At 36.0% G+C, this 24058-nt stretch overlaps 1 protein-coding gene across 3 annotated transcripts in view; it reads right to left on the bottom strand.

The window, feature by feature from the left end:
- SNX29 (sorting nexin 29) overlaps positions 1 to 23421 on the bottom strand; it is a 97880-nt gene extending 74459 nt beyond the window's left edge. For all 3 annotated transcript variants that reach the window (XM_051631746.1, XM_051631745.1, XM_051631747.1), the window contains exons 1-11: positions 23373 to 23421; positions 19739 to 19803; positions 18831 to 18883; positions 16680 to 16804; positions 14037 to 14217; positions 12142 to 12212; positions 11043 to 11291; positions 8686 to 9055; positions 7805 to 7923; positions 4944 to 5022; positions 4359 to 4441 (exon numbers count right to left, since the gene is read on the bottom strand). In XM_051631746.1, coding sequence (XP_051487706.1) covers positions 4359 to 4441; positions 4944 to 5022; positions 7805 to 7923; positions 8686 to 9055; positions 11043 to 11291; positions 12142 to 12212; positions 14037 to 14217; positions 16680 to 16804; positions 18831 to 18883; positions 19739 to 19803; positions 23373 to 23379 — 1402 coding nt within the window. In that variant the 5' untranslated portion in view covers positions 23380 to 23421. The remainder of the gene's footprint in view (positions 1 to 4358; positions 4442 to 4943; positions 5023 to 7804; positions 7924 to 8685; positions 9056 to 11042; positions 11292 to 12141; positions 12213 to 14036; positions 14218 to 16679; positions 16805 to 18830; positions 18884 to 19738; positions 19804 to 23372) is intronic.
- Between the last annotated feature and the right edge of the window lie 637 nt (positions 23422 to 24058).

The following is a 24058-nucleotide window of genomic DNA, read 5'->3' as shown; positions in this document are numbered from 1 at the left end:
ATTTCCTGGTCTTTCGAAGCAAGTGACTGAATAGAAATAAAAGGACAATCTTATTTAATTCAGGCATAGTATTCAAAACTGTCAAAAATTATCATTTCTTACTCTCACTTGTGCCTCTTGAAAAATGTCACAGCATGTCAGAACAGTCAGCTGAGTGCAAAGTAAATCCAGTATCATACACTGCAGCAGGTTCACTTCAAATCTGCCAGAACATTCACAGCTCAAACTTTTGTCTGTGTTGTACTTGTCTCTGAGACCAGTGCATGCTCATAATCCAGTTTTTTCAGCAGAGTTATGCCTCACTCATCGTGTAGGTTTGAAAAAGGAATTAAAAACAAAACAAAACAAAAAAAACAGGTTGTGGCAGCAACCATAACATTGTAATATTCTAACTTCTGGACTTCACAACCTCAATCTTTCTTTCCCCTTGTCCCCCCTTTTTTTATTTTACCCCCATAAAACAGTGGAAGGATAACCAGGAATATCTACTTCAGTAAACTGATGTTAGACTTTATGTCCTACTTCTGAACTGCTTTGTGCACTTATATTTGGTAAAGTAACATTAATGGAAGAGATACACTACTGTTATTAAGGATCAGCATTCAACAGCAACAGACCTAAAATCCAAGAGATAATCAGCTTCATAAAGACAGATATAATAAGACAACTAGTGAAGTCTTTGAAATTATGTAATCTTAAGAGATGTATTTGCAACAACCTCTGAATAAAAAAGATTCCCATGTGCAAAACAGTAATCCCTAACCAGGTCTTTCTTTATCAGGAGAAAAAGACAACCAAAAAAAAAAATATCAATCAAGGAATGTGCTAATTAATTTTTTTTTTAATTAAACCGCACTTTAAGTCTATAGTGACAACTTACTAATAAAGCAAATTTTTTCTCTGAAATATTTTTTAATTCACTTTCATACTACATGCAAAATCTAGCTGTTATAAAGCTTTTATAAAGGTCACATTCTGAGCATGGAATACATAAACAAGTGTCATAACCTAAGAAACACCTGTCAATTTCCCAGCAACCTCCAGAAAAGTCATACTTTTCACAACTCCCTTTTTGTTTAGCCAAAGATTGGGTAAGTCTAATTTGCAATCACCTGTTATGAACACTGAGCTGTAAGTGAAATCATCTCTCAGTGTACACAAGGTCATGCAGCACTCCTCTGCAATTCTGCAGATAGAATATCAGGGTGGGCTGGGAGAAGTCTACAGGAATTATTTTTTTTTAACTTTCCTAAGTGATACACAGATATTTTCAGAGACAAATGAAACTTCCAGCAGACTAGCTACATCTTAAATCAGAAGTCTGACGTTTAAGACATGGTCCCTAAGCTGCCTGCATGAACATTGGCTATTAAGGTTTTATTAAGTGCTCAAAAATCTTGTAAATATTATCCTGTCATGTCATTATTAATAGGGCAAATTTTAGTAGGAAATACTATGTTGGCTTTCTACTGTATAGAAGGGTTCTGATCAAAAAAAAGTCCTTAAGATAAAATGCAGCTTTTTTCTCAATGATGAAATTCATGCACCTGCTTTCCACAGCTGTGCTTTCAGAGAAGCCAGAAGAATTTTTAGTACCTGTCTGTGACCAGTGGCAACAAAGTTATTGGACAGGTCAGAAGCTATTTAGAGGACAGAGAAAGTATTAAAACATACAACTTATTTATTTACACAGCAGGATAAAAATATAATTTGTAGGTTTGATTATTCTGTAAAGTTCTTCAGTGATCATAAAAAACTGGGGACTTTCTCAAGAACAGAAGAAAAAATATGGAATAATTTACAATGCAACAACCTTTCTGCCTTTTGCCCAGCTTTAAAACTGAGGTAAATTACAGTGGAAAAACCAAGTTCCCAGTTATTCACTAAAAATACCACTATAATCAAAGAACACCATAAAGAAGGATACAAGTAGCATCTTTCTGAAATAAAAGTAACTTACTTTATTTTGTTCCACTGAAAAAACAAGAAGGGGAAACTTGTGCTGTAAGGACAATTTTTTCTGGTGTAAAACAATGCTAAAAATATAATCATCCAACAACAATAATTGGAGCAAAGCTGCAACTCAAGTATGGTAAGAAAATATATAATGGGATAAGCGCATAAATATAAAACTTCCTACAAATTTAATTCTTTATAAAGTTGTTTGTAAGACAGAATGATCTGTAAAGTAGGGTGAGTTTACCAATTAGGTACAACACACCCATTGTAACTAACTCTTTGGATTAGGATTTCTCTCAAGTGGTATCAGTATTTTTTTGAGATGTACCTGCTACTAAGTTAACCTATACCTTACAAACGCATGGGACATAAACTCAGGAAAATAATTCAAAGTGGCAGAAATTTTAAATTACAGCTTCTCATAACGTAGATTTCTGGCCTGCATATCAAAAGAAGGAAAATGTTAGTACTGTACTAGTAAATTGGAAAGGAAGCAGGAGAAGAATGGATTAAAAAAAATAATTTTAGGCTTTTTCTTCAGAAATAAGAAGCACAACATTCCAGTCACCAGAGACCTCACAGCTTTTCTGACTGCATTATTGCAGTCCATTTTTCTTGTCTGATGTGTTAGAATTAGTTGCTATGCAACCAAGCTATAAGCCTCACCATTTAATAATTCTTCTGCTAATTGCAATAGAGAAAAAGAGCTTCAGTGTCTGGCTTTGTCAAAGCACTGAATTATTTCTGTACGGAGAAACTACATCCAACAACAAACTTGATAAAAAGCATTTTTATTGAATGTACCTTGGATCAGCTATTATGAAGGTATTAACTTACATGTACAATCAGCTGAATTTTTATTATAATTCTAATTAGATTGTTTACTAGGTGTTCTGCTGGCTTTATAGATTGTTTTGACATGCTTCCCCCGTTCCTTCCACTAAAACCTTATCTGAAATGGGAAACTAATGATAGCATGTACGCTTCAGTTGATCCTGTGGTTTATTTAATTTAGAAATTGCTAAGTATCAAGAACTGAACATCTCAGAATTTACTTTCTATTCTATAGCTCTCTTAACTACACGCAGGAACTAACTGAACAACTGAATGAGACCAACTGCGGCCCCTGCTGGCACCTGTTAGACCTATGTAACAATGACACCAATAGAGTGCAATCAAATCAGGAAGTTTCCATTAAAATTCGATTACTGTAAAATAAAATAAAAATGTAAGAAAGAAAAGATATTGTAGTAGTAACATGAGCAGAGAAAATCCAGCGACTAAAGTATCATAGTACCTATCAACAGTAACTCCACCTACATCTACAACTACGTCACTTAGAAATCTCAGACTAGTGTCCTGCTTCATAAAGTACTTTACAAAGCTGAAAATCCTTTCTTACAAAGTTCAGCCAGCAGACCCATGCCAGAGCCTGAAACAGGACCAGCAAAAATGCATGGTCTACCTCCTTTAACATACATCAACACCATGACATCAGAACATGGAATTACAGTATCTTAAAGGGTCATTCATTTTGATAATTTCACAAATGAATTTCAGAAGAGAATTCTAGCTGCATCACTTCTAACTTCCCACATGTCATCTTTTAAAATATCTACACATTTAAATTTATAAAAATAAACAGACAAACACACACCCCAGCTTTAGGAACAAAACCATATCTATCCTTCAATTACAAACTTTCTGTACAGTGAGGAAAACAAAACCATACTGGCTTACATGTTGAGACAGCTAGTCAGTTTAAATCTTTGTTCTACAATTTTTTTTTTAAGAAAACAGATTAAAGATGGGGTAAACAAACTGCCTGTACTTCTTCTAATCTCTTTCTACAGCAAAGGCTATTCTGTCATGTCCAGGTCAACTCTTAACATCACTGAAAATACAACTGTCCTCCACATTAATCTTAACAAAAGTTTTTCTTATGAAAGCCCATACTTCAGTTTGGAACAGATTTCCATATCAAAACCAAAGACTGAGTGTACACAGAGTTCCAGGTTTGTTTGAGTTTTTTTCCAACTGGGTATTAATGAATGCAGGCAAAATAAGTAAAATCACAAAAGAACCAACCCTTCATGCCTTCAGAGTTTGCAAATCTAAATATGGTAAACACATGAAATAATTTTTGTTAATTTATCTACTCAAGCCACATCTCTGTGGAAACAGAAGCAAATGTCATGCCAGTTGAAATGAACCATAACCTGGGATCTGCCAATTCAAAAATAATTTCAGAGCATTGATTTCTAATGTAGCCGGCATATCAGAAGTGACATGCTACATGCCTCTCTAAACAGATCTTAATGAAATAAAAATAGAAAGGAAGAGTTGCAGGACTTTCAAAGTTAATTCTGTCAATCTAGATACATCAAGGAAGTACTTACTAATCGTCATGGATTCTGGCACAGTGGCTGAAGGCAACATATTGCTTAAAGTATTCACTTGAGCTGGAGGACTGACTTCCACTCTAATTATAAAAGTACAATATTGTCAATAAATGAAAACAAAATCCTGAATTCGAAACTTCAGAACAAAACATTCCAGAAATTAGAATAGTCATCATATTCACTGAAATCCAAACAACTTGGGTTTAATTATTCTTTAAAGTATCTGTTTTGAGTCTGATTTAAGAATATACACAAGAAGATCCAAATCAACAGGCCATGGAGAGTACAGCAAAAATAACATAAAAAACATTAAAACCTGTGTTCAAAACCATGAGGCTGATTCTGCCTGTTATTTGACATGACTATGTGACTTCTTCAAGACACAAGGAAAAAAGTTCAATATATGAAAACTGTAAAAAGGGTAGTGTAGGCTTTTGCATTTGTTTTTCCAAACATTTGCACAACTATCCTAATGAATAGCTTGTTTTCCAGTACTGACTAGCTATGTATCAGGTAACAATAATAAGCTGGCAACATAGTGTGAAGATTTTTTTCTTTAAAGATAACATATTTGACATGTACCTGTAAGGAAGATCAGATCTTCTTGGAACCAATTCTACAGCATGAACATTTTCATGCTCTTCTCCATTCTCCAAGTTATCTAAAGCATAATGCACAAGCATTAGCTATCTTCAGTTAACAGGAATAAAAAAATAAAATTTTAAAAAAAACCAACCACAGAAGGGAGATAGTTATATTTTTAATGAGAAATACTCCTCTTTACTAAAGCTTTTAAACACTTCAAACTCTTCCTCCAAGGTTGCCTTCTGCCTGAATGTCAGCAGGATTGTAAAGTCCTGTACTTTTACATTGACACACTGTACATTTTACATTGATAACAATGTTGTAAAGCTCCCAAGAGACTTCTTACTGAAGTTATTTTTGTGAGCTCTGGGAGTTTAACCACCACATGATACCTGATGCTCATTACAAATCTGTTTGTGACTTGCAGGAAAAGAATCTGTTATTAGTACCCAGTATCTGAAACTTCCTAAGACACCAGTCCTTTATGCATTCCCAACAGAGCACCATGGCTTCTCTCTGGCTGCTTCTGCCTATCAGGACAGGCAGGTAAATTTTTTTTTATTTATTTTAAAAAGCATGGATAATATGCCTCTGTCCACAGATCCACAACTGTCAGAATCAAAATATACACATCACTAGACCTGTAATTAAGGTAGCTCAGGTGAAGAGAAACAAAAATCAGATTTAATTGACATTGTCTGCACCTCACACTATGTAAGTGTTGCTAAGTTACTATAAAATAATCATAAAATCATGAGCCAAAATAGCACAGAATATAAAAAGCAGGAATTCTAGGAAAACGGTTAATGCGAATTAGAGTTATGTCAGAATTACTGTGAAGGACAAAGGTCATTTTTTAAAACTGTAAAGTTTACTGAATCTCAGTTCCTAAAATGCATACTCCATTTTTCTTCCAACCAACTGAATTTTGACTCAGGCTTTCTCATCTCTAGGTACATACAGATATGATATGCCCTGACACATCCCTGAGGCATTGTCTTAAGAAGAGTTCTCCAATGAAGCAAGAAGAAAATAAGGGTCTTTGGTATCTCTTTAATAAAAGTAAGCCCCTGTTAAACTTACCATGGTTCTCTCTGGTAATGTCTCCATACTAAATCCTGGCTTGGTCTTCTGACTTTTTATTTCAGCTACAACTCCCTGGCTCTAGCCTCTGACACCTTATGACATCTGACTGGCTATTAACTTCCACAGCTGAACTGCAAGCTCCCATTCCACTCCTCCATCTCATAAACAGGAACGTTTATAAACTTGTATTCCAGATTTCAATCTGATACAGTCAGCAAACACTTTCCAATCTGTGAACTATTTTCAACAGCTTCTGTATAAAGGGATTTAACAGAACACTGCCACAAACTACATAAGGTTTTCAAAATCCATTCCTTAATAAACTGAAAAATGTGGGAGTACAAGAAAAAAATGTACTTTCTAATTTTTTTTAAAACATTGGCATATCTTAAGAGATACATGTCTTAAAAAACAGCAGAGGGCAGTACAGCATTATTTTACAATACACATTATTTTTATCACTCAACTTGCAAAACTGATTTACATTTTTTCACAGGCCTTCAGTCAACCATCCACTTCAACCCTTGGCAAATACAAACAACTTGACAAGGCTTAGTGGTGGACTTGGAAGTGCTAGATTAATGGCTGGACTTGACGATCTTAATGGTCTTTTCCAACCAAAACAATTCTATGATTCTATGCACTGGCAGATGAAAAATTAGATGTGAGCTAGCACTTGGTGCTTGCAGCCCAGAAAGATGATAATATCCTGGGCTGCATAAAACAAAGCACGACAAGCAGGCTGAGAGAGATTATTCTCCCCCTCTACTTAACTGTCCTGAGACCCCACCTGAAGTACTGGATCCAGCTCTGGGGAAAGGCATGGACCTTCACAGTGGGGCCAGAGGAGGGCCACAGGAATGATCAGAGATCACCTCTCCTATGAAGACAAGCTGAGAGAGTTGAAATTGTTCAGCATGGAGGAAAAAAGGTTCCGGGGACACCTTATTGCAGCCTTTCAATACACCAAGAGGGCTTACAAGAAAGATAGAGACATTTTGCCACAGCCTGCAGTGACAGGATAAGGGGCAATGGCTGTAAAACTCAAAGAGGACAGATGTAAGGATATAAGGAAGAAAATTTTTTTACAATGAGGGTGGTGAGCCACTGGAACAGGTCACCCAGAGACGTCATGTATGCCCCATAGCAGGAAGCGTTCAAGGTCAGCCTGGATGGGGCTTTGAGCAACCTGGTCTAGGGAAAGATGTCCCTGACATGACAGGGGGATTGGACTAGATGATCTTTGAAGATCCCTTCCAACCCAAACCAAGCTATGATTCCCCATACCCTTTTTAAAAACAAATATTTTCTACGGAATCACTCTTCATTCTGTATATAAACAGATAACAGCTTCTGTTGAACTGCATCCAATATTTGATAGTTTCTCCAATCTGTCAAGATTGATTTGCATTCAAATTCTCAAACACACTTGCAGCTTTTTCCAGCTTAGTACTAACTAGAAAACTAATAAGCATGCTTTCTAGTTAACCATCCTAAACATTAGTAAGAGACCATGCAGCTTAATCTCAACAAAACTCTGGTTTATTTTGACATGGATAAATCCTCCTCAGCTAAACATCTTAGATGAGCTACGTGCAAGACTACTCAAATGGAGAACTCTGAATCAGATCTAGAATGAATTTTACTTGGACCTCCCACCCCAAGTGTGCAATATCCCCTGTGTCCTTACAATTTTGTTACTTTTTACCATTGGCTCATGTTAGAAAATCTGTTATAAAGTTTGCTAGAATTCGTTAAATTAAAATACCTACCTGTTTGGGAGTAAGAGCCAACAGCACAGACAGGAATTAGGACATCTGTGTCATCATTCAGGATCTGCAGAGGAGTCCAGCTGCATATCTGAGAATTACATGTGCTTATTTCATGAGGCCTAGATGTAAAATAAACAAACAAACCTATTTATATAGTTAATACTCATGTTCACTACAATTATATTTGTTCCAGATATATCACTGCAAAAAAATCCTTTCTTTCAATCTGTCTGCCAATTTCTTGGTTCAGACATACATAAATTCATTAAACATCAGACCATTCCAAAGCAGACGAGACAAGTAGTGCTTGCCTCTTTTTCTTCAAAGGGATTTCTTTGTCAGAAATAAAGAGGACATATCAGTATCTAAAAATAGTCTTGCTCTCTCAGTTTTGTCTTGTCTGATTTAACTATCTACTCTGATTACAGTAGGCTTCATCTGTTTAAAATATGCGGTTTTACTGTGAAGCCAAAACAGAGCTGATATCATACTAAGACTAAGGAAACTTTAAATAGTCCAGAATTATAGCCTGGACATATCATGCAACAATTTCAACAACTGAGAACTTCAAGGAGAACAAGTCTGAAATCTCAAAATTCTGGTTTTCAGTGGAACTTGGAAGCAAAATACCAACACCACAGTAGTCCAAATGGTTTAAACAAGGGAAAAGGAAAAATAAAAAAAAGAAAAAAAGAGGAGAGGGAAAGGGGAAAGAGGGGAAATGGGAAAGAGGGAAAGGAAATAAAGAGGACAAAAAAGAAAAAACCATAGTGAGTTATTCACATAAATTTGCCAATACCCACAAAGGAAAGAAGGGAAAAACAAAATAAAATTTTAAGAACTGTGGAAAATTTACCACTGGCTTCTACAACATTGCTTACTTTTCCAAAACTTCAGCTTCACCTTCTGAGCCTTTATTTCCTAACAATTTTCCATATAACTCATCCTCATCTGCATCTTCATCATCAATGCTCTTCACATCTAGTTTCTGGTATTCATATTCTCCATTCATGAACACTGAATTGCTCTTCCACGAATGGTTACTTTCATTCCTGTCCACATTTTTTCTGAGAGTGCTTTGAGATGAGGGTAAAACAAAACCTGAAGATTTGTCTACACTCTCCTCTGAACTTTCTCCTGTAATTGGAGTCTTTGTGGCATCCCCCAAATTTTGTTCATCTTCCTCTTCATCAAATGAGATAATATTTGTCACTCTCTTCTTCTTTTTTCGGTCTTTTCTATGTTTCAAATCTAAGTACCAACATACAAATTTAGGAAAGAGAAACAACGTTACACTTTTTGTTTGCTTGAAAGAAGTCTTGCTCTATGTTAACTTAGTAAAGAAAATAACATTTAGATCTACAAGGCATTTCATTATCTTACAACACACACTAGCTTTTAAATCCTTAACTACCATCTGTATTTTATATGTTTTAAATAACTCAGATTTTGGAATACGTTTTGGAGGTACATTCACAGCAGTACTCAATTTGAACTGGAAAACTTACATAATTAAAAATTAAAAATTAGCCTTCCAGTCACTTTTGCCCATGTAATATGGCTGGTGTAAATTGCAGAGTAAGTCTAGACAACAAAAAAAATACTAAATGCTTCTGGGGAGAAAAAAAAAAATAAATTAAGAAACTAACAACACAAACAAAATCCACAACTTGCAATCAAATAAAGTTAGTTCTGTCTGTATTCTGGAAATAGAGCAGTCAGTTTTCAGAAAAAGGAAGTAAACTCACACTCTCCCTCATCTAATTAACTCATTGTAGAGATACAGTGAATTCCTCTGCAATTACATTATATCTATGTGTGAGACCACTTATTTTTAAATTACCTACTCTGACTGATTCCAATTTGCACATAAGGCTAAATGATCTTGCAAAGTTGAAACACTCAAAAAAAATATCAGAAGCTTACTCACCAAAACAACTTACATTGGGACTAAACTGTTTTGTTTAAATCAAGTTCAGCTGTTTTATCCACAAAAAACATTAACATACTTTTAAGAGTAAGAGTATGTTAAAACTCATTCTGGATGCAAATAGTACTCCAGCAATGAACATAAACAACTTCCTCTAACATCCAACATACATATAATAGCACTTGAACAAACCCAGTTTTTTTAAAGTGACATTTTATTGTCAGTTGCACAGTACACGTACTGCATACTCATGTACTGTATACATACTATACATTATGTCGTAGAGTCATCTGCAGCATGGTAATTCATTCTGTTACTTCATCTTGAAGCTTATTATAACCTAACAAAGTTCTCCCAAGGCAAGTATCACCTACTAGTTAATCTCATTTAAAGTGCTAAACAACAAAAGCTTTACCACAAGTTTGTTTTGAAAATAATGTTCTGCAACAAAGTCTATTTTAAAGACCAATAAAAGACAGATTTTATCTCAACTTCTACGCCAACTAGATGGCATTCACATGGCTTTTTTTCATTTTTCTCATAACTGAAACAATTTCTAGTCTAAGCTCAAACTTTGTTTCTTAATTGAAAAATACATAAATCTCAGAATTTTCCTGCAGTTTTGTACCTTTACAAGGCAAAGCATTCTTTTGGCTCAATCTCTAAAAATCAAGACAATAAAAGTATTCCTTTGCTATTTTTGGAACAGAAAACGTGTAACCAATATCACATTTTGCTTGAATGGTTTCAAATTACAAGATATTAAGACTTTGGGTCTTTGTTACACCCTACAAACCTGTTGCAACATGAACCCACCTAAAGATTAAAAAGTGTATGGTAATTGCCTACTTCCTATAGTAATTCAGACTGAAAACATGGGTGGTGCTTGAAGAAGATTACAAGCTAAAATTTTTATCTGATACACAACAACAGGTACATGGCATTGTATTTCTCACTGATCAAGTAACAAAGAAAACATGAAAAACAAAAAATCATTGTATGATCTTATGAATAAGAAATTGAAACTGAGGTCAGCAGCAAAGAACATTTGAAATAATATAGTTTCAGTTTCCCCCTCCCAGTAATACTAGAAAGCTAAAATAAATATATATGATCCAGTATTCATACCACTAGCTCTAAAAAATGTCATACTACTTATTTCACACTCAACCGCTTGTATGTGTAGTGCACTTATTTGTAAGGGTTTTGTTTCATAATAGTGCATTAAATTTAATTGAAAGAGTTTCTTAAACACACTTGAATGTTTTATAAGTTTCTGAATGACACTACTATTGCAAAAATGCTTACCAGCATTTACATTCTTTGAGAGAACAGGAAGTGGGTCGGTGTCTTGATCAGGTTTTATTAGAATTGAGACAGGAGATGATGCAGTTATCTCTCTAAGAAGGCTGCTAACACCCTGAGTGGATTCTTTCAATAATGAGGTTACATTTTGTGTCGATTCCTTTAACAAATCAGACATGCTGGGTGTGCATTTGCTCTGCCCATTTAAATCCTTATTATCAATGTTGATTGCAAAAAGAATGGAGTTCAGACCTTCAGATAAAAGGGGAGAAAAAGACAAAAAGTCCACTATATACTTCATACAAAACTTACGAAGATAAAATCTAAGGATTAACAAAGCTATGATATGTGAAATATTTTTCCCCCAGAATTTCCCACAGTTCTCCATGGATTTTTTATTCTTCATGTACCATTCACTCCTTTGCAGATAATGTTCAATCTGATGCAGTTTTTAGTTTATCTTAATGGCTATTCAGCTGTGCATTAAGTAAGCACGAAGTACTGTGAACTCATTTATTTAAAACCTTATATTTAAACCCATTTCACTGCAACTTTAGTATTTGTTGGTTCCTATATTCTATTTTTAAAAACTTCTGTGAGCCCTGTCTTGCAAACCAAAGCATGTGATCATGTATCTGAGAAAAGCCACATAAAAGATAATAGTACATCGCTTTTATAATCAGACTCTAGAAAAGTAAATTATCTGTTATCATTCCTTCCTCTTACTCTCCTTCCATGTGTTTACCATTAATTTGGGTCTTCCTATAAAAGTCCATCATTGCTCTATTCTAGTCAGAAAGAACCAATTTTGTTTCCTCTAAATTGAGATAGTTTTTTTAAAAAAGCCAGTCTTGGCTGATCAAGTTAGAAAATTTATGTGATTTTTGAACTGCAAGAAGGCCAGATTCAGTGTTTTAGAAGCTCACAAACTCATAGCATAAACTGGCATAATGCCTTGACTATTCCCTCTCAATGTGCAGCTGACACACATTCTCCACATAAGCAAAAAGTGTTAGAGAACCTCCTCACAACTAGAAACAGATATAACATCCCAAAATGAAATAGCTTTCAAGTAACAGTAGCATTTAAGAGAAAGTCTTACCAGCTGCCATTGTAGGGATCATACTAGAACGTTCTTCATCCATCATAAAAGACCAGTCTTCATAGAAGACACTATAATTTGAAAGGAAACAAAAAAATTAAAAAAAAAAAAATGCAGCCCTTTATTAACATATATCCTACTTCTAAAATACATGAAAACACTGGAAAATAAGTATGAATACACCAATGGATCAAATTATGTGTCACAATAACTCCCTAAATGCTTGAAACAAATTGATCTGCACAGTTAGGAAAGAAATGCTAAATAGTATTTTATCTTCAGTTTTAGCTCTGCATTTTTTTAATGGGAAAAAGCTAATTAGGGCAAGGAAGTTCATTCTACATTAGCAGTCAAAATACCTCTACACCTATTGCTATAATACATATCTAAGGTTGTAAGTAACTAGGCTTGACCACAATTAACAAGCCACTTTATATAAGAATGCATGAATACAAACAAAAGGATCCACTTCATCCTGAGCAACCTGATCTAGTGCAAGATGTGCCTACCCACTGGAGGGGGGCTGGACTAGATGATCTTCATAAGTTCCTTCTAACCCAAATCACTCTACTGTTCTATGATTTGGTGACCTGTTGCAATACCCAAAACCATGCCAATTACCCTGAACAGTTAAGAGTCAACTAGGAATTCAGAATAAAGGGGAAAAAAAGTTAACATTAATTTAGTTGTTATAAACATGAGGGGTTTTTGTAGCAGGATGCTGTATTTTTACTATGAGAATTCCGTTACCTAAACATAAAAAGAGATAGCAAGAAAACACTCAACTATATTAAACAACAGTTTGATATGAAAGTTTCCAAAACAGACAAGAATCAGGAATATAAGCTGATTCTGTAAATCTCATTTGACTTTAGATAACACTTAAATCTTATTCCGCAATAAGCCTTTTTAGTAATAGTATTTCATGTACAATGCAGAGAGTGCTGATAATCTTGATACTGCACAAGTATTGTGACAAGCATGAGATTAATTACTGACAAAGCAATCCAAGTCACTAATTTCCTCACAAGTTTTCAGATTTTTTTCCTTTGTTGTTTTTACTAGTCTTTATTTGATTTCATATCAAAATCTGTTTTGCAGGAAAACTGTAGAGGACAGGAACAGACTGAAAACTAAAAGGAGGTACTAACAAGCTTAATTATTATCCAGTACATCCATTTATAGATGCAAATGGAAACAGTGCCTCTCTGCTGAATCCACTGGACTTCCATCAACCTCAACTATTTTGATACGAAAATAAAATACCCCAAATTCCCAAAAAGAAAAGGAGCTAAAGACATACAAGGAAAAAGGTAGAACTCAGTTAATGATGAACTTAAGTGCATTTTGCACAAAGTACCTAAGAATTTCACACAGCACAGTAAGTTATTCTCAGTAGCTCTGTAACACCAAGGCTCACAAACTGGTACAAAACCACTTCCAAGTGAACTGCAGTAGTAGCTACCTAATGCTTGACTGGTGGAGCTTTTCAGTTACAGGATGAGTATCTCTAAAAGGCAACTGTGATTAACTGATAAGACCAAGGCTGCAATTGTGTACTATTTTAATGGAATAAGAGGGGCACCTTGAAGTATGATGTCAAGGTCTCAGGGAGTAAAACTGCTGCAAGAAAGGGAAGGGAATTAGGCAAGTGGAATGAAACGGAGAATAGAAGCATACATTCTCATGTGCTAGAATGAAGCCAGTTTCAGGGAACATTTAGATACAAGCACAAGCCACTATCTTAATGGCTGCCAACATTTCCAAAATTAACAGAAGTGGTTTCACTAGCATAGCAACTAATACTGTGTTTTGGTGGGTTCATTGGTTTTTTTAATGTCAGTACTTCATTTGTCAATACATTTCTTGCATTACAACCATATCAAATACAGTACCTGAGTCGATTCTTATCTGCAAGCAGCATATGAACATATCTTTCCAGAGAATGTTCATTTAATGCACAGCGCAACCAAGCCCGGCCTCGGCCAGTATCTGTAGTAATTGTCTTCAGAGAGTAAAAGCGTTGCAGTTCATGTTTATTCAGAACTTCTTTCACATAGTACCAAAACACTGGCTCTAGAATTAAAAAAAAAAAACAATAATTATTTTTTTAACTACAAAAAAATGCTAAGCTCATATCTGAATGCATTTATCATGCAGTTTTATAAAACAAGCAGGTAATGGCATATAACTTTGAACAAAGGTGAATAATCTACTATCTTCGTATAACTCTCCAGTTAAACGGGTTAGTTATTTCTACAGTCCTTGGGCTATCTAAGCACTTAGAACTTTTCATTTCACTGAAAAAGCAAAACTCACACCTTAAAGGATTCTATCTTACATTTTTATATAGAATTCACATTTAAAAACCCATCTCAGCTAGTACTTCATCTGTAGAATGGGTTTACATGCTAGCTGAGAACATATTACATGAAAGGAAAAAATGCTGGTTATGAAATGTTAGAAGCTAGGACCAAAGGAATGGGTAGCTTCAGAATTTGCAGACATTCAAATGACAAATTCATGTTACTTTCAAAAAGTCTTCAAATTAAAATGCAACAACACCTCTTTCCACTATAATACTTTCTTTGCTCTCTCCCCAAATACTGATTTAAATTTTCTTGGCAGTTGTCTCAATTGAAAGTAATAAAAATCTACATCAGTAATAGTAAATGTACATTAAAACATCTAGATTTTACATATTCCTGTTTCTTAACTGAATCAGAACACAGTTTAAGGACATATTTATTATTATTACAATTCACTTCTCACCATTTTTTCAGAGTGAAAGGAACAACCAAACATTGCTTAATTCATTTGTAAGACTTTTGAATCCTTACTATATGGTATAATTCAGCAATCATTAGTCATTAATGCAACATCAATAATATTCCATCAAATACATATGGCATGAAAGTATCTCAAAGTGTAATATTAACATTGATGTGGCTTTGATTTGTTATAAATAAAATTGATTGAACAAGGAGAATTATTTGAAAGCTGCTAATATATACAGTTAGTAACATATTAAGAGACTGAATATAAGTTAAATAGAAAAACCCTGAGAAAAAGAAGCATTACAAACAAATTCAAAACACATCAGTCTCAAGGAAGACATGCAGGTACTCCTTTTGCCAGTTTCATGAATGTCTTTGGCTCAACTTCTTTTTTAAGTTAATAAAAAAGGGAAAATAATTCTATTGTACAAGTGAATGATGCACTATCACCTCAAATATTATGCCATATTTTGATCATAATCTCAATGTAGGCAGCATAAAGCAGTAAAAAAATTCCTCAAAGACACAGAAAAAAAAAAATCACACAAGAGAGAAAACACATTGATCCTGCCACCTTGCTTATCACTTTTGTAAATATTTTTCAGTGTAGTAAGAATTTTGAGAGAAGACTATCCATGACACTTCTCTTTCTCTCTGCTAAATAAAGAGCATGCAAACAGATTTTGGATGGGTTTTCACAACAGCTTGTGACTTCTTTCAGTGAAATATTCTCATTTGAGGGTATAGGGACTTTTTATTAATCTCTGCTGGAAGTCAAAGACAGCATTAGATTAGCAAAGTTTATAATATAATTTTAGAAACCTAACCATGTAACAAGCAGGCTAGACTTCTTAACTAAATGTTTGTGAAGTAGGTCTGACAGTTACAAGAATAACTCAGAGCTCTTCTAAATTAGACAAATGTGCAAAACACAGGAATCACTGACGTGGCAAGGAAGGATGCAAAACTAAAGATTCACTTTGCTGAATGAGGACCTCATAGGCAGAAGAACATGGAAACAATAAGGAGATCCACTGTACATATTAGAACATTGAAATATGCATATATATATATATATATATATATAAAAAACATAACCAAAATCCCACTATGTGTTGTTACATGTTGCACTTGACAGAGTTTCAAAAGCTCAAAAGAAACTTCTAAGAAACAAAGATAGAGCAGGTCACACCTCAAAAGAAAACTGATGACTATTAACACCTTCATATACTTCTGATAAAAGAAAAAACAAGGGAAACTTAAAGGTGAAGAGAAGGCAACAAAAAGAAAGCAGTATTTTTATTTAAACATTGAGAAAGTAATAAAAAACAACCCAACCCATATAAGTAATGTAATTTTCATTTTTAAAGTTACATCAATGCCTAGAAATTAAACATAACTGATGCTACAGATTACGGCAGTTAAAGAACAGAATAAGACAAGGCTACAAATTAAAATGTAGTAGCAAAAACTTAACAGCTTAATTTCAAATTCTGGTAGGGATATCCACTGTGTGGATATAGTTCCACACGATGGAACTGTAGCATGTGCAGATTTCCAAACACCAAGTTTCTAGAGAAATTTGGTATGAAAGCTAAATTAGACTAAGAGAGCAATAACCATTTTCAGTGCTTAATGACAGTCCAAGCATTAATGACAGTCTGCAATTTGGTGTTTTGCTTAAAACTTCCATTAGAAAACAGATCACTTGCTTGCACTTAGCAACTGTTAAAAATTGAAAAGTCACAATGACCAAAATACCTGTTTCAGTTTTACTGGAGAAACCTGCTGCCTGTTTGATCGCCGCTGCTGTCAGTGCTAACCCACGGCTCCTCCTCAGACCATGCTGTAACACAGCTTCAAACTGAGCACACAAACAAGTGACTCTGCAACAGAATTTGTAAAGAAATCAAGTGAAAAGAACCACCAACCATTCATCCCAAATCTCTGAATAGAGAATATAAAGGTGAACCATTATCTTAGATGTAGTGAAGACATTCCAGAAGTACAGAGTTCTACTCAGGGTCACAAAAGAGCAAAAGACCTCAGAAGAGCACCAACAGCAAAAGTATATCTCCATAACTGCCCTGGACAGAGGAGCTTTTAATACTTAACTACTTCCAGTACAACTATGTTTGGAAAATGTACTTTGTCAGGAAAACTGTACTAATAAAGCAGAATATAATTCAAACAATATTTAAAACTATTGTGAGCAGTTGTGATTAATTTTGCCGAAAAGTTTATGGCTGTTTAAAAATGGAAATTCCAGCAGACATATCACCTTCCCCCCCCCGCCAAAAAAAAATAGGGAAAGAAAAAAAAAATCTACTTCACTTTTTCAGTTAAGAAAAAGCAGAACAGAAACAAGGTTCTGTGAAAGAGTCAGTATTATTAAAAATCCATGTGCACTGAAAATCAAAGGAAGAAAAAAATTTGTTTATGTAATTTCCACTTCCTTTTTAATCCTGAAACTGCATAGCTATACTCCATTTCTCAACGTGCCTACTGAATTCTAAGAATAATATTTATAAGTAAAATTTGGCCAACATTATATCTTTGGAATCCTAACTCTCACTGTTTATCAGAAGAAAAATATTAAAAGGTCATAATTCAAATTATTAAACAACTGCAGCAAAGCAGTTGTTCAAGCAAACTGAGCAACAAAGCAGGAGTCTTAGAAATTTACTGAGCTTACACCACCTGCTACAAAGGCAAACATTGTCAACACATTGTCTCACATAAACTAAAGAGTAAAAATTAAATAACTATCTCTAGTTGATGCCTCTGAGCCAACAGTTATAGCTGCACAGCCAGTCCAACTGCTAGGTGCCTCAGCCCTACCATCCCTTTATATCCTACCTGCACTTTCTTGCCTCCTCCCTTGCCACCAAACTGTGCTGGACAGATTCGGTACTGAACTGTTTTGACCATGCCAGATCAACACTTGCCCAGAACTCTGTAGGCTGAAACAGCCAAGGGCAGGACAGGATGACAGTAGTAGCCAGAAGTCAAACAGGCTTGAGCTGCCATGGAGTAGCATTAGCCTGGAGTTTCACACACAGGTATGCACAAGAGCTGCACTACAAGCTGCTCCTGAAAGGCAAGTGTTTGCCCTCTCCTCCCTTGTTGCTTCTTCCTCCTCTTCTGCATTTTCCATTGCTTCCAGCTGTGTGATCTTTCCCTCCTTGTAGCAACTCTAGCATGTACCAAATGTTTTATTGATTAACTCACTAAAATGGACGAGAGTTATAATTTTGTATTATTTCTTCTTGTATTAAGTTAATTCAGAGGGGAATGGATGATTGACAGGCACTACATAAAAAGGTGGTGGAAGGGAGTAGTACAAAGTTTGGGATCTGCAATTTCTATCCACCAGTTACCTCCTTAAAAGCCTTAGAAACCAATATGCCATATCCAACAAAAATTCAACTAATAGGAACTAAATTACTTTTTTTTTTACTTATATCAATAAAAAGAAAAAACTTGTAATTCAGAAAAGAAGAAAAACATATAAAATGTCACAAATGAGAAAAAATAAGAATGAAAATTTCCTTAATGACTATGTGTTAAACACAGTTGATAGTTAAGTGTCATGAAACACACTTATACAGTTAATAAATATACATTAATTTTAAAAGAGGTTTCAGGGAAGGTGAGTTGTCCCAATCTCACATTCAGACCTCAGAATTCAATGTTTTGTCATGAACTCTTAAACACTTGTGACTTCATATAGAAGAACACTCCATTAAGCTGTCAAATTTGTAACAAGATGAAAAATCAGTCCCATGTAATTGTTTATGTAAACAGAAGGAACTGGGGTTTTTTTGAGCTTGTCTAGTATTTTGTGCCATGTGCTTTATGTCATTATGATCTATAATCTAAGCATGTTAAAAGTTTCTTAGACTATTTTACCTGCTATCAGAGTCTGAAGCAATTTCTTTTCGTCCTCCAAAACGTATTTGACACTGCAATAAACATATTTTAAGGTTTTTTTGTTAAATTAACTAACTCAGTACTCTGAAATATTTCCATACAAAAAACAAAGTACTTACTGAAAAGAAAGCTGTACAAAATAAAGCCTGGCCAAAACAACCTGCCATAAAGTGCTTTACAACAACATGTTCCACTAATGGGGTACTCCTGCAGTTCAAATATACTCTTGCTAGCCAAAATAGCACACATACAGGTCCTTCAATAAATTTAAAATTAAGTAAATATTACTACTTTTGAGCTTTAAATGTATACCCACAAAAACAAATGCTGCTATTATTCAGCTCAGTGCTACAGAAGAATCACTCCTTATAAAAGAGTAATTGTTTCGCTTTGAGGCATTCTTTTGCCTCCCAAGCTCTCATAAAATGAATCTAGTACTGAATTTCAAGCTGAACTTCATGTTGATGCAAGATACATACACATATAAGTAAATGCCATCTTTACCTGTAACTTAACCACTCACTAAAATCCTAGTATAAAGAAAAAAAGCTGCTACTCTAAAATGTTAATCAATTTAGTCCTTCCTGTAGGCTACAATTCAGTTCAGTTACATAAGTAGTACAAATATATATATAACTATATAAAAGATATATGATGAATATTTATTATGTATGTAAATATTACAAATATCAGCTGTCAGGAACAAGAATTTTAAAGAAATACTGCATAATATTTGTTTGCTAGCAGACACAAAATCCACAGTAGCCCTGTGGAAAAATAAGATTTCTTATTTGTCTGGTAAAGAGAAAAAAGGAGAAAAGACAGCTCGTGCTAGTACTGACAACTCAGAGTAAGTATACTGTAGAAATATGTAATGGATTCCTCACCTGTTTAACTGCATCCAGTAGCCGTTCTAGAAGAAACTGTCTTTTACCATCATTGTTCTGTGAACCTGAAATTCAACGAAGTTATATCATGTTAAAATGAATAGCTTTTTAAGAAAAACACATTTGAGCCAACACCAGGGCCCCAAAAACTTTCTTCCCATGCCAATTATTCCATTAAATTAATTAATGTAGTTTCTCTAAGTAAAACAATGCAGTATAACTTTGTGTTTTGAGTTTTCAAGTAGTCTGTCTCCAATATACAGGAATAATGCTTCAACATCATCTGGAGTCTCATTTTAGTAAGATTTGGTTTCACGATATAAGGTATATTTCACCAATACCAAATATAGTATAATTGTGCAAAATCAGCACAGCTTGCCCTTAGCTTCTTAGCAGATCTACTGTATTATAAGCCTGGAACTGATTTATCTTCAGATGGAGCTTATGGGGGTTTTTTTGGTTGGTTGGATTAGGTGTATGATGGAGCTGGCACCGCAACCCCATAAATGTTCATCCTGGGACAACTACTAGGTTAGTGTATCCTCACAGCACAAGAATGGAAAATGAAAAAGAGGAATATCTTCTTACTGTCAAACAAACATAATGCAGAAACAGATTTAAGTCAGGTGATCAGAGAGCAATCATTAAGATAAATGCCTTAAAATTTAACTACCAGCATAGTTATTCTGATTAACACTTGTAAAACCTAGTTTGTTGCCATACAAGCAGCTACACGAGACGATCTTGTAACTTCTCAATTTTCAATAATCAACAACATACTACTTTATTTGACAGAATATGCTTTATGTGAATATAAAATGTATTGTTCAATTAACTTACATCACCCCTATCATTCCTTTATTCCAAGCTCAAGTTCATAATATACTTCAAAAATCTCTCTTTTCAGACAAGAGCACCTATTAAATGTGATCAATTCTAGTTGATTTAAAGACTAGCAGTGTATTATAAACTGACCAGAATACCTCTCTACTGATTCAGAATAGCAGTAAAACTGCAGTAACAACATACAAATACAAACCATAGATGCAGAGAAACAGAATTGCTCAGAAAAAACACTATATTTAGACTACCTTAAAAAAAGGAAGTTCACAAATAACTCTAAAAATAATTGTGAAAACATAACTATAGGGTTGCAAAAACTAAGAAACTTAAAGAGACTTCTCCCATCAACATCTACTCAGCCAAGAAGGCTTAAAAATAGCCTCAGGTACTGCACCTGCCTCTGTGACCCCTGTCATTTTTTGTGGTTCATGGTCATGCTTTCCTATTTTTAAAACAAACTTCTCTCCATCCTCTGACAGAAATATCTACACTTACAGCAGAAGAAAGCTAAGTACAAATGTAAAGGAAAAGAGGACAAGTGACAACATGTCTAATTCTTGACAAGTACATATAAATCTAGTATCCTTGTGTTACTTGCCTTTAAAGTTTAGCCTATTCAACACTGTCCAACAAAATACTAGTATGCAATTAGTCAGTAGCATTAGTAATATTACAGTAATGCTCAAATCAACAGGAAGTTACCTTCACATCCTCTAGAAATACACCATAGCTAAAAAAATTTTTAAAAGTACAAAAAAAAAAAAAATTAGAGAAAGACGTTCTTCTATTCACATTTTACTTCTAATGATACTGATTTCCCTGTCCTGATCTCTTCCACTCCACATTATTCTGGAAAAATACTGTACAGTATTGTAAATCAGTAACACCTGGCAAAGTGGAAAATTAGTGTTCTTTTTGTTATCTTGCTGTCCAATCAAAATTGTTCGAAAAGTCATATAGTTCTTGGCAAGGGCTACACAAGGGTAGGTTACCCATGGAATTGAACTACTAGCCTTAACGTCACCTTAGGAATTATTATATTTTGAGTAATTAAATGTTTTCTCTCCTCACAGAGCTGTAATACTTTGTTATTTGTTATTGTTAAAAATAATACTATTTAAAGTATTAAAAATAAGCACATGATGAGGCTCCATGCTACACGAGGTGCAACTTTGCCTTTTGAGTCACAGAATTCCAATAATGCTCCCAAAAATAAGTCTCTTAGGAATATCTAGGTTCTGATTTGCACAAGTTTGCACAAGGCAAGTCCCAGCCTGAATTCATCATTGAAGGGCTGAGGTTTTCTATTTGAAAATGCTGACTCTTAAACTTCAGAATTAGAATTTAGTCTGTATCGTGTCAACATCTGATGCATCTGAGAAACTTCCTTTTTCCATGGTTCAAAAGATCTGACTGTTAGTTGCATTTTTCACAATGGTAAGTAACAGTTTTCACCACCATAATTTTTTTTCTCATCTTCATCAACAGAAGACCTTTTGTCTTCTTCTTACCACAAAAGTGAAAACAAAACAGACAAAATTACAACTGAAGGGTTTTCATTTTTTGTTTCATTTTAAGTAGCGACTGCTATCCATAAAACATCTAACATTTAGTTACTCCAGTTAACTCATCAATTTTTTTAATACAGTCTCCCACCATGGTGGGAGAAAAAATTAAATTATTAAAATTATTATTGAAATTATTAAAATAAATAATTGTTGTTATTTATATTTATATACTCTCTCCACCATTAAATCAAGGTGGGAGAAAAACGTATGATCTACTTTCCAGGTGCAGTGTTGTCTGCAACTTCCACTACTGAGGCTGTACTAGCAGATCCATGGAAGCATTTACTAAAGCACCTCCCTTCTCAAAAAACACCAAACAAACCCTTGCCAAGGTGTCTGAAGACATACTTAGTACCACTTATCCTTATATTTACAGGAAATCTCTACAAAAATTTCTTCCTCCATCCTATCAAATAGCTCTTCAAGCTGGTCCAATCATGTGGCTATGGTTCCTCCAATCCTAAAGTTTATGAGTCCTAATTCTCATGCAAAGTTTTTCAATATTTCCACTCACAAACACCTCAAAAACCTCAGGATTTAGCACACACGCGACTTCATTGTAATGCAGAGGCCAGAATTTACCACATCCACAACCAAAACGTCCTTGTCAGGACTGAGCTAGAGAAACAGCACCGATTCCCCCTCCCTACTGGAAAGGACCACTCTTTCCACAAGTCATGCTTATCCCCTTTCTCATCAACGGCATGTTTGTTACTTCAACTGTTTGAGGTTTTTTAAATTTGTTTTCTCTTGGCAATTTATTTTCTGGGGACTGTTTCCCGTGGCTTTGCACGGGTGAAGCACCAGAGACCCCCAGGACCAGCACCGCTTGCGCTGAGCCAGCGCCACGCTCAAGGGCAGGCTGCGGGACTTAAAGTGAGATAAAATACGACTTATGGGGGGCTCTGGGAGCAAAACTGAGGAGTGGGGTGTGGTGATGCGGACAAGCCTGAGCCTTACCCCGCACTCGGGGTCCGAAAGGCCAGAATCTCCTGTGCCTCACCACGCCACAGCCCCCAGCCCCACCGGGGAGAAGCAAGAGGGAAGAAAGGGGCCTGGGCCCGCGGGGGACAGGGCCACGCCTGGCCGAGCAGACAGCGGAGCGGCAGGGACCCCCCAGGCAAGGTCTGTCCGCACCAGCCCCGACAGTGCCCCAGAGACCCAGCGGCCCCTCCGGGCGCGCCCCGCTGGCGCGGAGGGTCGCGCCTGAGCCCTCCACTCACCACTCATGGTGGCCGCGGGGCCCGCACTCTCCGTCCGCCGGACCCGCTCCCTCCTCCCGCACGGCCCTAAGCCGGGCCGGCCGGAGCACACACTCCGCCCCGGAACTCCGCCCCGCCGCCCCGGAACGTAAACATCGCTACGGGCTGCGGCGGACAGCCCGGCGGCCGCCTCCCGGGAGAGCCCTCCCGCTGCCGCCTTCGCTTCCCTCACGGAGGCCGAGCTCCCGCCGGGCGCTGCCGCTGGGAAGGGCGGGAAGCTGCTCCCTCCCGCCCTGCGCAGCAGCGGCGGGTGCTCGGCCCCGGCGGGAGGGCCTGGGGCAAACCCTCCCCTGCACGGGGAGCCCTGCGGCCCACCCGGTGCGGCAGCTCCGCCGGGAAGTGAAGAAACACCGAACAACTGGGAGATGAGGGAAAGGGAGATAAAATGTTCGATATTGCCCCACGCGCTTTGTAAGCTACAAGTCCCAGAAGATTCGTGTTTCAAAAAAACCGGTACGGAAATTGTAAAACCTCCAACAACAACAAAAGTAATGAAGTAACTTTCTTAATTGTTGTAAGCTCACTTACAGGCATCATCTTGTTGATTTGTATTTGCACACGGCCTAAATGCAGTGCTGTGTTTGCCACATACTGCTCCACACTGTGGAGCCATGGACCACAACTTGTCTTTTAAGAGTTGCTACATA

The sequence above is a fragment of the Apus apus genome, chromosome 14 (assembly GCF_020740795.1).
Source record: "Apus apus isolate bApuApu2 chromosome 14, bApuApu2.pri.cur, whole genome shotgun sequence".
NCBI classification, from domain to species: domain Eukaryota; kingdom Metazoa; phylum Chordata; class Aves; order Apodiformes; family Apodidae; genus Apus; species Apus apus.
Note: the sequence above shows the minus strand (reverse complement) of the source record. Positions and strands in the feature narration are given on the sequence as shown.